We start from the raw sequence: 15,911 nt of genomic DNA on the forward strand, positions 1-15,911 counted from the left end.
CTCTGAAATTCCTTAAACTTTTCAAAGGTCTCAGACTTGTGTTTCATTAAGTAGACATACCCATATCTACTCAAGTCATCAGTGAGGGTGAGAACATAACGATAGCCACCGCGAGCCTCAACACTCATTGGACCGCACACATCAGTATGTATGATTTCCAATAAGTTGGTTGCTCGCTCCATTGTTCCTGAGAACGGAGTCTTGGTCATTTTACCCATGAGGCATGGTTCGCACGTGTCAAATGATTCGTAATCAAGAGACTCTAAAAGTCCATCTGCATGGAGCTTCTTCATGCGTTTGACACCAATGTGACCAAGGCGGCACTGCCACAAGTATGTGGGACTATCATTATCAACCATACATCTTTTGGTATTCACACTATGAATATGTGTAGCATTACGCTCGAGATTCATTAAGAATAAACCATTCACCATCGGAGCATGACCATGAAACATATCTCTCATATCTCATATAAACAGAACAACCATCATTCTCGGATTTAAATGAGTAGCCATCTCGAATTAAATGAGATCCTGATACAATGTTCATGCTCAAAGCTAGCACTAAATAACAATTATTGAGGTTTAAAACTAGTCTCGTAGGTAAATGTAGAGTTAGCGTGCCGACGGTGATCACATCGACCTTGGAACCATTCCCGACGCGCATCGTCACCTCGTCCTTCGCCAGTCTCCGCTTATTCCGCAGCTCCTGCTTTGAGTTACGAATGTGAGCAACCGCACCGGTATCAAATGCCCAGGAGCTACTACGAGTACTGGTAAGGTACACATCAATTACATGTATATCACATATACCTTTCGTGATGCCGGCCTTCTTGTCCGCTAAGTATTTGGGGCAGTTCCGCTTCCAGTGACCACTTCCCTTGCAATAAAAACACTCAGTCTCGGGCTTGGGTCCATTCTTTGGCTTCTTCCCAGCAGCTTGCTTACCGAGCGCGACAACTCCCTTGCCGTCCTTCTTGAAGTTTTTATTACCCTTGCCTTTTTTGAACTTAGTGGTTTTATTCACCATCAACACTTGATGTTCCTTTTGACTTCTACCTCTGTTGATTTCAGCATTGCAAATACTTCAGTAATGGTCTTTTCCGTCCCCTGCATATTGAAGTTCATCACAAAGCTCTTATAGCTCGGTGGAAGCGACTGAAGGATTCTGTCAATGACCACGTCATCCGGGAGATTAACTCCCAGCTAAGTCAAGCGGTTATGCAACCCAGACATTGTGAGTATGTGCTCACTGACATAACTATTTTCCTCCATCTTACAGCTGAAGAACTTGTCGGAGACTTCATATCTCTCGACTCGGGCATGAGCTTGGAAAACCATTTTCAGCTCTTCGAACATCTCATATGCTCCGTATCGCTCAAAACACTTTTGGAGCCCCGGTTCTAAGTTGTAAAGCATGCCGCACTGAACGAGGGAGTAATCATCAGCACGTGTCTGCCAAGCGTTCATAACGTCTTGGTTCTGTGGGACGGGTGCGTCACCTAGCGGTGCTTCTAGGACATAATCTTTCTTGGCAGCTATGAGGATGATCCTTAGGTTCCGGACCCAGTCCGTATAGTTGCTGCCATCGTCTTTCAGCTTGGTTTTCTCTAGGAACGCGTTGAAGTTGAGGACAACGTTGGCCATTTGATCTACAAGACATATTGTAAAGATTTTAGACTAAGTTCATGATAATTAAGTTCATCTAATCAAATTATTCAATGAACTCCCACTCAGATAGACATCCCTCTAGTCATCTAAGTATAACATGATCCGAGTTAACTAGGCCGTGTCCGATCATCACGTGAGACGGACTAGTCAACATCGGTGAACATCTTCATGTTGATTGTATCTTCTATACGACTCATGTTCGACCTTTCGGTCTTCTGTGTTCCGAGGCCATGTCTGTACATGCTAGGCTCGTCAAGTCAACCTAAGTGTTTGCATGTGTAAATCTGTCTTACACCCGTTGTATGTGAATGTTGGAATCTATCACACCCGATCATCATGTGGTGCTTCGAAACAATGAACTGTCGCAACGGTGCAAAGTTATGGGGAACACTTTCTTGAAATTATTATGAGGGATCATCTTATTTACTACCGTCGTTCTAAGTAAACAAGATGCAAAAACATGATAAACATCACATGCAATCTAGTGACATGATATGGCCAATATCATATAGCTCCTTTGATCTCCATCTTGGGGCTCCATGATCATCTTGTCACCGGCATGACACCATGATCTCCATCATCGTGTCTCCATGAAGTTGCTCGCCAACTATTACTTCTACTACTATGGCTAACACATTTAGCAATAAAGTAAAGTAATTTACATGGCGTTTCTCAATGTCACGCAGGTCATACAACAAATAGAGACAACTCCTATGGCTCCTGCTGGTTGTCATACTCATCGACATGCAAGTCGTGATACCTATTACAAGAACATGATCTCATACATCACATATATATCATTCATCATTCATCACAACTTTGGCCATATCACATCACATGACACTTGCTGCAAAAACAAGTTAGACGTCCTCTAATTGTTGTTGCAAGTTTTACGTGGCTGCAATAGGTTTCTAGCAAGAACGTTTCTTACCTACGCCAAAAGCAAAACGTGAATTGCCAATTTCTATTTACCCTTCATAAGGACCCTGTTCATCGAATCCGATCCGACTAAAGTGGGAGAGACAGACACCCGCCAGCCACCTTATGCAACTAGTGCATGTCAGTCGGTGGAACCGGTCTCACGTAAGCGTACGTGTAAGGTTGGTCCGGGCCGCTTCATCCCATGATGCCGCCGAATCAAGATAAGACTAGTAACAGCAAGCAAATTGACAATATCGACGCCCACAACTACTTTGTGTTCTACTCGTGCATAGTAACTATGCATAAACCTGGCTCATGATGCCACTGTTGGGGAACGTTGCAGAAAACAAAAAAAAATTCCTACATTTCACCAAGATCAATCTATGGAGTCAACTAGCAACGAGAGGAGAGTGCATCTACATACCCTTGTAGATCGCGAGCGGAAGCGTTCAAGAGAACGGGGATGATGGAGTCGTACTCGTCGTGATCCAAATCACCGATGACCAAGTGCCGAACGGACAGCACCTCCGCGTTCAACACACGTACGGAGCGGATGACGTCTCCTCCTTCTTGATCCAGCAAGGGGGAAGGAGAGGTTGATGAAGATCCAGCAGCACGACTGGTGGATGCAGCAATGATCGCAGCAGGGCTTCGCCGAGCTTCTGCGAGAGGGAGAGGTGTAGCAGGGGAGAGGGAGGCGCCAAGACTTCAGGTGCGGCTGCACTCCCTCCCCCCCTTTATATAGGCCCCCTTGGGGGGGGCGCCGGCCCTGGAGATGGGATCTCCCAAGGGGGCGGCGGCCAAGGGGGTGGAGTGCCCCCCAAGGCAAGTGGAGGCGCCCCCCACCCTAGGGTTTCCAACCCTAGGTGCAGAGGGGCCCAAGGGGGGGCGCACCAGCCCACTATGGGCTGGTTCCCCTCCCCACTTCATCCCATGGGGCCCTCCGGGATGGGTGGCCCCACCCGGTGGACCCCCGGGACCCATCCGGTGGTCCCGGTACAATACCGGTGACCCCGAATCTTTCCCGATGGCCGAAACTACACTTCCTATATATAATTCTTCACCTCCGGACCATTCCGGAACTCCTCGTGATGTCCAGGATCTCATCTGGGACTCCGAACAACTTTTGGATTACTGCATACTCATATCTCTACAACCCTAGCGTCACCGAACCTTAAGTGTGTAGACCCTACGGGTTCGGGAGACACGTAGACATGACCGAGACGGCTCTCCGGCCAATAACCAACAACGGGATCTGGATACCCATGTTGGCTCCCACATGCTCCTCGATGATCTCATCGGATGAACCACGATGTCGAGGATTCAAGCAACCCCGTATACAATTCCCTTTGTCAATCGGTACGTTACTTGCCCGAGACTTGATCGTCGGTATCCCAATACCTTGTTCAGTCTTGTTACCAGCAAGTCATTTTACTCGTACCGTAATGCATGATCCCATGATCAACCACTTGATCACATTGAGCTCATTATGATGATGCATTACCGAGTGGGCCCAGAGATACCTCTCCGTCATATGGAGTGACAAATCCCAGTCTCGATTCGTGTCAACCCAACAGACACTTTCGGAAACACCTGTAATGTACCTTTATAGTCACCCAGTTACGTTGTGACGTTTGGTACACCCAAAGCAATCCTACGGTATCCGGGAGTTGCACAATCTCATGTTCTAAGGAAATGATACTTGACATTCAGAAAAGCTACAGCAAACGAACTACACGATCTTTGAGCTAAGCTTAGGATTGGGTCTTGTCCATCACATCATTCTCCTAATGATGTGATCCCGTTATCAATGACATCCCCATGTCCATAGCCAGGAAACCATGACTATTTGTTGATCAACGAGCTAGTCAACTAGAGGCTCACTAGGGACACATTGTGGTCTATGTATTCACAAATGTATTACGATTTCTGTATAATACAATTATAGCATGAATAATAGACAATTATCATGAACAAGGAAATATAATAATCATTTTATTATTGCCTCTAGGGCATATTTCCAACATGTACATGGAAGTTTGACGCATGGACAAATCCAGGGTGGTGGAGTATATTCGCCAAGGTGGAGTTTGTTGGAGTTGTGTCGAATATAGTGTACAAGGTAGGTTACAGTTGGAGTTGTAGTTGTATTGTGTTTAGATAGGATATGGAGTCGTGTCCTAGTAGGACACTTGTATCCTAGGCCTCTCATATATAGCGGGGCTAGACACACGATGTAACCCATGCCAACATAATAGCACCGGAACGCAGGGGAAGCCAACGGCATGTGCCGGTGTCCAGGGCGACCGGGTGCGGTATTGTAGCGGTGTCATGGGGAGGAGCGCCCATAGTCAGGTCTCGAGGATGTAGCCATATCGGTGAACCTCGTTAACAAATCTCGGTGTCGTGCTCGAGTGATTGCTTGGTCCTCGGATGATCGACGGTGTGCCTCGGATTTATTCTAACAGCGCACAAGGGAGCTGCTGGCGAGGGGCTGCCGGAATACTGGCCCTAGGAGGGATTACTAGTTTTAGTATTGTTCCTTTTCAATTTTATGCATTGTACCTAGTAGTTAAGTATGATCACGTATATGTGATGATACTATATATATATATATATTCTGTGATGAATTAATGAACATTTAATATATATATATATTTATATTATGAATTCCATTTTCTATTTGTTTTTGTATACTAATTTATCATCCACATATACAGAATGGAAAGTGTATATACACACATTGAAACAAAACATATAAGAATGGAAAATAGAGTACACACATTGAAACAGAGCAATAAACAGAGCAATACTATGATTGTTGTGAACACATAGCTATCCACGTCGAAAGGACTTCTCAAAATAAAACGCGTCCATGAGACCATGACCAACAGCCCTTGCCTACGGTAGCTCTTGGCTCTGCCTGAACTCGTGTAGGCGTTCGTCCAAGTGGTCGACACACTCGCGGTACATCTGGAGCGCAATCTCGAGCTCCAAGTTGGCTATTTCATCGGAGATCACCAGCTCGAGGATGCGACGGCCATGTTCCTCTACTGCGCCCAGGTGGACACCTGGGCCAAGGAGGCGGTCGAGCCTACAGACCAGCGCATTGGCATCCAGCGGGCCGCGGACAAGGCAAACATCGGCACCCATGCGAACGGCGCGGCGGGCGTCCGGTGCAAGTACGACGCGGCCGGCCTCTGGTGCAAGTACGGCGCTAAGGGCCTCTGCCCACTCCTAGCGAGGAATGGGGTACTGATCGGATGTGTACCCAGCTGCAACGCCGTGTCGACAGCAGGCAAGCGCCGATGGATCCGCTCTTACTGTGCGGCGCCCCGTGCCTCTCGCTCTGCAGCGCTCAAACGGTCTCTCCGTGCGGCGAGCCGCAGCCTATCGGTGCAGACGCACCTAGCTTGCTCTGCGGCGCGCCATTAATCATGATGTGCAGCGAGCTGCAGCCTATCGGCACTGACATGCCTATCTTGATCCACGGCGCTCAAGTGCCATGCGCCAAAGGTCTGCTCAACCCTGGCGATGACGCACATCACGACGTCGTCCATCGCGTTACCGGGGAGTGCCTCGGCCTCGACGGGCCATGGCGCCTGCTCGTTTTCCTCGTCGACGAGGTTGATGGTAGAGGCGGCGTTTTGGTGGGTTGGCATGCTTGGAAAAGGTGGATGTGCTACAAGCTGCCCTTGTCGCCTCCGTGCGTCGCGCGCCGCCTATGCGCAATATTGCTGGGTGGCGGGAAACAGGTGAGGAAATGGTGGAAGACGGTGACGTGTTCATAAAACGCCGTCAATTAATGGAAAGTTAGCATAGAAGGAACATCGAGCTGGCACAAGAAGGAGATGATGATCAGATGAACACGGACCACACTAGGAAACCGTTTCTGTTATTATCAGTATTTGCACACATTTCTGATTACAAACCTGCTTGCGGCGTATCACAAACATCTTGTTGTATTGAACCGTTTCTGTTCTCTTGCATCAACACAAACAGTTCATCTGAGTGAACCGCAAGCCGTATATCACACACATCTTCATCTGGCAGCCCGTTTCTTTTGTGTTGCCTAATCACAAACAGTTCATCCGAGTGAACCGTATGCTGTATATCGCACACACCTTCATCTGGCTGTCCGTTTCTTTTGTTCCTCCTCATCACAAACAATTAATTGAGCTGAACCGTATGCCCTGCATCGCACACGTAACTAAAATCTAAACCGTGTTGATGCATCCCCCATCGCAAATGTTCTGCACCTATTTTGATGGGTTTTTTACACCACCGTTTGCGATTATGGCATCGCACACAGTTTCGTCGAAGGGTCTTTGATCGTAGTGTCGCGTTAGCAACATCCTGCAGTAGTGATTCTTCCTCTACCACTACAAGAGCGCATCAATATGGACGCGAGTGCACGAGTGAACTATCTCAAGATGATGCATGAAGATATAAGGCACACCACCGAGCGCCAAGTACAACGACTCGCGACCAAGCTCAACGTCAACAAGCAACCCATGATATTCAACATTGGAGATCTCGTGTGGCTACACCTTCGCAAGGAACGCTTCCCCAACGAACGCAAGTCCAAACTTCTACCATGAGCCGATGGACCCTTCAAGGTGCTAGCACGCTACAACAACAACGCTTACAAGATCGACCTCCCGCGCGACAAGTACAACGTGAGCGACATCTTCAACGTCAAGGATCTCTCGCCCTACCATGATGATGAAGATTTTGATCCGAGGTCGGGTCTTTCCCAAGGGGGGGAGATGATGTGGAGCATCCCAAGGTCATCCCCATGGACCTACCTACGTCTGCTACGACACCACTTGGACCAATGATAAGAGCTCGAGCAAAGGCTATCGAAGATAAGGTGAACCCGCTCCTCTCCGAACTACCACTTTCTATACATGAGACATGACTGCTACCTCAAGCGGAAACACCATGTGTAATCAGGTACTTGGAGGAAAGCCAAGGTGCAGCTACATCCAACGGACAAGACGACGAGGACACCAAGTGCCAAGAAGAAGAGCTGCCACTGAAGCTACAGCCATCGGACGACCAGCCAGCACCGGACGTCCGACACCTGAAGCCCCAGCCTGTCCAGGCCCCGGCCAACGCAAGCTACAGCGAGCGGACGTCCGACCAGGACCGGACGACCGGCGCCCCCGCACCCGAGCCGAAACAGCGGACGTCCGACGCGACCGGACGACCGGCCATCTCCGGAAATCCGGTGCCACCTCAACCGAGCCAGAACCAGCGGAAGTCCGGAAGCCATCGGACGTCCGGACGACCGTCCCACCGGACGTCCGGTAGGTGTCTGCGCTCAGTTCCGAGCCCGAGGCCCATGTACCCCTTCACTTTGCCCTCATTTGCACTAAGACTATAAATAGACCTCCTCCTCCTCCTAGTTAGGGTTAGCGTTGTGTTAGCTCATATGTGAGATAGAGCTTCGCTTATCCATCCGGATCTACTCCTTCGCGAGGGACCGTCACCTCTTCGGAGAAGATCCACCTGGATTTAAGACCCCTAACGGGAAGACATCAAGACCTCCTCATGGAGAAGAACCGGTTATCCTATGTATCGTCCATTGTTGGATTTGGATCGTGTATCTCTTTTGTGTTCGAGGATCTAACATATGTGTGATCGTTCTTTGTTGGTTTGAGTGATTCTCTCATGTTTCCCCTCGTGTCCTTTGTGTTCTTCGTTGGAATCCGCTTTTTCGTGAAAGATCGGCCGTTTAGGGTGCCACCCTACATCACGCGGGAAAGTGACATGATGACGGGGAGAAAAGTGGAGGTTGTAGGCAGCGAGGATATGGGCTATTTAGCCCTAGCGTCGCCGTTTTTATAGCGACAGGAAATGTGGCAGGAAATGTGGCGGGAATGACCACGGGAAGTTGGCAGGCGACGACCACCATTAATTGGTGCCATGGGCGCCTAGCCTTCGACGCCATTGGCGTGAGAGGCTGATGAGGGAGGTGAAACTTCCCTCTCATGCAAGCGATTTGCAAATGAAACGCCCTCCAACCCAGTGCCTCACAGCCTCTAAATATGGAGGCCTGCAGGCTCAATTTAAAGCTCCGTTCATAAATTCTGTCGATCAAGAGGTGTATGGCGACAGTGTTAGAACAACCTTTTCGGCTAAAATCGTTATATGGACGGTTGTTATGGTGATCGGGCAGATAGAGTTGCTCTAAGCACCTGAGCTGTCCTTTCCCTTACCAATGGTTGCCTGTATTTCCAAATGCAGTACAGAAGAACGAACCCCCCCACCCAGCCACGAAACAGAGTCTACATTTTAACAGTTCACACAGAAGCAGAAGCGCTACAACTCTCTCCGACGAAGAGAGTAGCTCTTTCACTGTCGGCCCGGTCGAGCTGATCCCACAAAAATGGCGTCGTGAGCAAATGACGCAGTGAACAGAACCATACCGGGCCGGCCGGCGACGAACATGGCGGTGGCGACCTACACTTCGACGGTCTTCTGGTTGAGCGCCGTGTACCTCCACCTCTCCTTCTCCACGAAGTCGGCGTCCAAGAACTTGGCCACGAACGCCCACAGCTTGTACGCGTCCTCGAAGTTGCTCAAGAACCCCAGCGACGCATTCACCACGTGGATCCCCACCTCGCCGCCGCCGTCGCTTGCCTGCTCAAGAACGGCGCTCCTGTCGGCCTCGTACTTATCGGCGAACCAGATGTTGCGCAGGAAGCCGCAGGTGAGGGAGATGGCCTGCCGGTCGGCAAGCTTCTGCACCAGCGCCGGCGCCACCTTCTCCCCCTTCCAGTCGTACACGTTGAACGCCAGCGAGGGCCCCCGCTCGAACTTGACGCGCGGCCCGTACACCCGCACCAGCTGCTTCCCGCCGCCGTGCTCCGGGTGCGGGTGCCGCAGCTTCTGCATCGCCACCACCAGCCAGTTGCTGATGCACCGCAGCCGGTTGCCGATGGCGATGAGGCCCAGGGCGTCCGCGTGGTCCAGCCCCCTGCACTCCACCTCCAGCATGCGCTCCTCCTCTGCTTCGGCTGCTCCCGGCGGCGGCCATGGCCGACTGTCTTCTTCGGCTTCGGATGGCCTACGGTCGACCTCGCAAATTTCCGGCGTGTCGCCGTTCTCGGCCTCGTCTGTCCTGCGACCGGTGGCGGTGGCGCTGAGCGGGCCGGAAAATGAGCTGGTGGTATCGACATCGTCCGCCGTCGGCGGGTCGGCCACTTTGGGGAAGGTGAGCGAGTGCTCCAGGTCGGTGGAGTAGTCGTCGCGGAGCGACCACCGCCGCGCCGGAACGATGTTGACGATGCCGATGCTGCGCGCGACCGCGGAGCGCTCGAGCGCGCCGAGGCTGGCCTTCTTGACGAACAGCCCGGCGAAGCCCGAGGGGTTCTCGCCGAACACCTTGAAGAAGTTGCAGACGATGAAGTCCGGGCGGAGGAGGGAGAGGCCGAGGGTGTCGAGGTCCTTGGCGCCGAGCGCGCACGCGTCCAGCGCCACGTGCCACCCCTGCTCCGCCGCGGCGCTCATCCAGAGGTACGGGTACCTCGCGCCGGTCATGCGGGACACCAGCGGAAACACGAAGAGCCCGCGGCCGCGCTGCCGCCGCCGCCCACGGAGCAGCTTTTTGCGGAGGTCCGCGGCGTGGACGCGCATGCTCGGCCACGCGAAGCTCGCGTTCATGACCTCCGCGCCGCGGCTGCGCGCGCTCTGAGCCATGGCACCCACCGCCTCGCTCTCGTAGTCGTACACGGAGAGCAGCTTCTTCCTGCCGCCGCCGGGAGTGAAGGAGTAGGATTCTGCCAGCAGCCGGAAGGCCGTGGTCCGGTTCGCCGTGCACACCATGGTGTACTCGTCCTCGGGGATCTTAAGGGACGCCATGATGCGCCTCGTGACGGCGCCGCTGATGCCCCCCGCCGCGGATGCGGCGGCAGTGCCGTCCCCGCATTGCTGCACCTGCGACCGCAGGCTCGCCGACCTGTACGCGATGTCGAAGAAGGGGGGCTGCCACGCCGACGGCTCCGCCGGAGCTGACGTGGACGGCAGCGACGAGTTCATCTGCGCGTGGGAGAAGAGGTTCATCCCGTTGTAGTCCAGGCAGACGTGGCGGTCGAGGTGCCTGTACTCCCCGTCCCTGATCGCGTCCGCCGAGCCGGCAAGCCCGCCGTACTGCGGGAACGCGGAGGCGAACTCCGAGTAGGCCTCGGGGAGCGGCGGGAGGGACTCGTGGTTGGTGAACACCGGCGCCCCGGGGAAGAGCCCCGACGCCGCTGACCTGACGAAGTTGTGCCGCGACGTCCTCGCCGACGTGGTCGTGACGGTCGTAACCGTGGCCGTCCGCTTGGCGCGCACCGGCACGCAGCCGGGCATGCACCCGTGCTCGCGGTCCGCAGCCCCATTCGACGCCGATGCCGCCGGCATCTCGCGCTGCTTCTGCTTCTGCCTCTGCCTCTGCCTCCTGTCGGCGTCGCCGGCTGCCGCGTTCTTGCTGCCCCTGGATAAGTACTTTGTGAAGAGGAAGAGCATGGTTGCCTCATGGGCGGGTTGTCGTTGGGCTAGCTAGCTCGGCGCCGGCCGGGCGCGGTCGAGGCCGCTGTCTAGGAGCTGTCGGACAGCGACCGGATGGCCGGGCGGCCGGCCGCGGCCGCCTCTTTCTGAGCTCCTTGTTTGCTTCGCTAGCTGGTGATGAACGACGATGTGCGCGCCAGTGGCCCTCCTGCTGCCGGGGAAAAGCTTTAGTTTCTGCTTGAGCTAGCCAAGTCCACAGGCTCGCGCAGACAGCGACGTAGCAAGAAAGCGTGAAGCAGCACAGCACCCTCTGGTTCATGGAGGCTGGTACGCAGTTCCAATCAATGAGAAACCGCTGAATGACAGATGATTATATAGGATGATGGATGATTATTAGCCCTTTTTAATCTGGCCTGAATGATTGTCTTCAACCTGAACATATATCATTCTCTTGTGTGATGATGGATGGTAAACCAGAGCAGACAGAGTTGCTTTCCCACTCCCCCGGATTCATGGATTTTACTGTTTTGTTCTTCCTGTATTTACGCCACCGACGTGTGCTTGCGTTACTTGTGTAAACTATATGGATTTATTTATGACTGCGTTTGTTACTCTAGACACTTAGTCAAATTCTCTAAGACGTCGCTCTTGACGTTGACACGGTACTAGCGTGTGCTCTGTTGTGCCTAAAATTACCGTCCCACTGAGATCTCCATCCTAGGCGGTTCTAACCTAACTGGTTCATTAGTGTAGAGGACCCAAGGCGTCGGAAAAGGAAGACGCGATTTTCTCGATAAATTGGCGATAGCAACAACCTCTTTCCATGGCCGATGGCAACCTCAGCGAAGTTTTCTTTTCTTTTCTTTTTGGAATCAACCTGGTTCCAATTGCAAGATGCCAGACGGCGGGCCAGATCAATCACTGGGCCACCAAGTGTTGCGCATGTTTGGCGACTGACTGACTGATGGTGGCAAAAATAAGTGGAGAGGAACGGCCATGGAACCGACCGGGGTAGAGATGGCGCGTTTTGACCAGCCTGCTTCGATCGGCTCTCAGCAGGAGCTCGTTGACGCTGACCGTATTCCCTGCCATTCCACCCATGCTATGCTGCTACGGCCTGCAGGGTTGCACCACGACCACGACGATGTACATATATATTCCCAACGTGACACCAACAAGTATAATCAAAATTGGCGTCCACCTCCGGCTGCTACCTGCACATACGAGCGGTTGAGCAATTGCGATTGCCGATCATTCCAGGCAGAAAAAGGGCGTGGAAGTGGACAGCGCGCCACCGCGGGGAAAAGAAGCCCCACCACGCCACGACCGGTTCAACGACCTCGACGCGCGGGGCGCGGCTCTACACAGATAGAGAGAGGCCGTCCTGCACTCCGTCTTTGCTCTGGACAACGGCGACTGACGAGGAGACGGCGATCGATCTGTGTGAAAGATGTGAAAACGTGACCGGTAATCGGCGCCTCCACTGTACCTGTACCTTACCTGGAGGCCAAGCGCAAGGCCCCGGCCAACACGTATGTCCACTATTTCGATAATAATAAGGGATATGGTAAAGGAGCATGATCTATCGAGATGCATATGGATGACACGATGGTTTTAGCGAGTTCGGGTCTCTCGCGGTGAAGATAACAACCCTACGTCCCGTGCTCCGTAGAGGCTTTGTTTTATTTTAAAATGTATTCGGAGATTACAATGAGAGAAGAACGGATTCCCGTGTGTTGAGACTAATGACGAAAGGAGAGAGAGAGGTGGAAGAAAAGAGGCCCCTTAGCCTAGTGGTGGGGGTAGCTTATACAGAGTGCGCCACCCCCTCACCTCCTATGTTACATAGTGGGACATGAATGCCATAATGCCAATTCACTACTAAGCTTTCACTATGAGAATGATGCTTTGACTGCTTTGCTGCCTGCTGGTCTTCGCATATACGAGTGAGTCATACGGTCAAGTGGTGAACTTTCATTCGAGTGGATAGTATGCTGCTTGTCCGAGTGGATAGTATATGTGTATGAAATTTATCTGGGTCCACATGTTGCGTGGACCCCATGCTTTATGATATTTCAACCCTTTGTGGGCCTACCTGTTATGTGTATCTCCAACATTAGCCCCTGAATCGATTGTGATTTTGCAGAACGAGTTTGTGAAAGACACAATTTGACCCGAGTGATTACGAAAATACTCGGTATCCGTCATCGTGCTTTCAGACAACCAAGGTTTGAACAAAATCTCAATGGATTCCGACATTGCGCTCCCCGACTGATCTGGGGTAAGTGCCCTCGAGGAGCAACTTGGTGACATTCGTTCATCTCTCGGAAGAGGTTAACTCGTGATCAGAGTATGGGTGTGTCATTAAATCTAGACAACAAGATTGACGCATGGACTGCTCTCTCGGAGAAATGCCATTCTTATCCCGGAGGAACGTCAATACGAGTCGGTTCTAGATCCAAACATATGAGTTTCACGCTTTGAGTCCTAGAAGAAGGCTCAAAACAGGTCCATGGAGGAGCGTTAAACTCACCTTATAGCAACTTTTTTTGTAGTCGACAAGAGCCTTAGAACTTGCTTGTTGTTGTTCGTCACTCGGACTCGGCAGGTCATACCGAGTGGAGATTACTCCAGTGGGGACACGCTAAGTGCACCCACTGGGTGTAGTCCCCGAGACCGCCGTCGACTGCGGGCAGTCGGCGGGGGTCTGAGAGAACTAAAAATCTTCTTAGTTGGTACTGATCGAACTTGTTCTTCTCCGACTCAGAGGTCGAGTGGTCTGGAGCTGGTATTGCATCGGGCAAAATGTTTCTTTCCGAGTTCTCTTCCACCGAGGGCACGCTGAGTGCACCCACTGGGTGTAGTCGCCGAGCCTCTGTCGGACTAGATGAGTCTGGCAGAGGGTTTAAGTCTCCTGGTAAACCTTCATGCAGTCGGCACGGTAAATATCTTGGTCTGAAATTGAGTCAATCAGATGGATCTTCAAGCGCTTCACATGGTAAATAAGCTCAGCCTAGAGCTGAGTCAGTCGGACTGATCTTCGTGCACTTGGCACTATAAATAAATTCAACATGGAACTAGATCAATCAAGTGAATCTCTGTGCACTCGGCACGATGAATGAATTTGGCCTTGAAACTATCGACTGTAGAAAAAAGCTCGACACTCCAGGGAGTAATCGTCCTAGTAGTACTTCTTACATTGACTATTAGCTTTTGCAGGAAAGGGATATTTGTAAGAGTAACGTGCTTCTCGACTGATCGGGGTATGTTGACTGCAAGGAAAAACTTGGTGGCACTCGTATGTCTCCCAGAGGAGATAGACTAGTGGTCCGATGTGGACGTGCCATGAAACATGAGTGGTGAGGCCCTCATTATCCGGGGGGAACACCAGCACATGCCATCTCTGGGTCCAAGTTTGTGAAACTCACGCCTTGGATCCTAGAATAAGGGCCAAGTGTATCCATAGAGGAGCGTCGTTTTCACCCTTTTGCGGTCCTGAAGATGACTCCGGGTAATGATTTGGGCGATCGACCGAGTGGACGGTGCTACCCTCATAGATCTTCGGCGGACCGAGCATGTATGATCAGAAAAATATTCTTGACGTGATCAACAGGTTGATCAAATGGGTGGAACCCCTGAGGGCGGCATAGCCCATGGCTGTGCGCGGCCCCCGAGTGATGCTCGAAAGAGGTAAGCTTGCTACAAAGTGCGATATGAGGTTTGATCATATGAGTAACTTAGTCGTTCCCGTGCTGGGGGCGAAGTGGTAAAGACATGTCCAACTGATGGTGACACGTGTGGCGGCCGAGGGGTGAGGACGTGTACAACTGAGTGGCGACGCGCGGGGGCGGCCGAGTGGTGAAGACGTGCATAACCGAGCGACTACGCGCAGGCGGCCGAGTGGTGAAGACGTGCACAGCCAAGTGGTGACACGCGGGGCGGACGAGTGGTGAAGATGTGCACAACCGAGTGACGACGCGTGGGGTGGCCGAGTGGTGACGACGTGCACAACCTAGTGGTGATGCGCAGGGCGGCCGAGTAGTGAAGACGTGCACAACTGAGTGGCGACCCGCGGGGCAGCCGAGTAGTGAAGACGTGCACAACTGAGTGGCGACGCGTGGGGAGGCTAAGGCGAAGGCATGTGCCACCGAACGGCAAAAATGGTCCTCGGAGGAGTTAGTCAGATGCTTTTGAAGCTGATGCAGTGACAAGGTCGGTGTAACGTGGTTGTGGTGCGAGAAGACCGGTGTGCCAACTGATTCTGAGTAGGAATGAAGATGGCGCGCAGAGCGTCTCGGTGATCATGCAACTTAACCAAGTGGCGGGTCTGAGTGCACTCGTTGAAGTAAAGGATCTGACTGGTGTCAAAGTACTCGACCACTCAGGGGAGTGTGATTCTGAATGAGCTGCAGCACCCGAGTGCGGCGTAGCCCCCGAGCATACTATAGGCTTCGACCGTGGTCCTGTCGGAACACGATTAATATAGTTTTGACTGGATAAATTGTAATTCATCAAGTCAGACTCGGGTAATGGTGAGGAGGAGATTCCGAGTGGTGCTCGAAAGAGGCAAACTCACAAAGGAGTGAAGTGTGCAGTTTGATTACAAAAGTGACGTATCTGTCTCATGCTTGACGAGGTCTATATCATTGATATGATGAAGAGGATCCCATAAAGGGGTCGACCGGATGTGTTTGAAATCAACAGAGCGACAAGGTTGGTGTTGTGGTGCGCTAAGACCAGTATGGTGACCGAGTCTGAGTAGCGATGAAGTTGGCGCATAGGGCCGTCGAGTGGTCGCGTAACTTGTGTATGAAAAATAGTACA

At 52.1% G+C, this 15,911-nt stretch overlaps 1 protein-coding gene across 1 annotated transcript; it reads right to left on the reverse strand.

Moving 5' to 3' along the window:
• Window positions 1–8,711: 8,711 nt before the first annotated feature.
• On the reverse strand, window positions 8,712–11,434 carry LOC123152316 (uncharacterized). The gene has a single exon (XM_044571888.1). The coding sequence runs from the start codon at window positions 11,103–11,105 to the stop codon at window positions 9,060–9,062; it is 2,046 nt and encodes a 681-aa protein (XP_044427823.1). The 5' UTR covers window positions 11,106–11,434; the 3' UTR covers window positions 8,712–9,059.
• Between the last annotated feature and the right edge of the window lie 4,477 nt (window positions 11,435–15,911).

Source organism: Triticum aestivum, chromosome 7A (assembly GCF_018294505.1).
Source record: "Triticum aestivum cultivar Chinese Spring chromosome 7A, IWGSC CS RefSeq v2.1, whole genome shotgun sequence".
Lineage (NCBI taxonomy): Eukaryota > Viridiplantae > Streptophyta > Magnoliopsida > Poales > Poaceae > Triticum > Triticum aestivum.

Bases quoted from the DNA above. Each gene is read 5' to 3' on its own strand.
- LOC123152316 (XM_044571888.1), bottom strand. From the start codon at position 11,105: ATGCTCTTCCTCTTCACAAAGTACTTATCCAGGGGCAGCAAGAACGCG.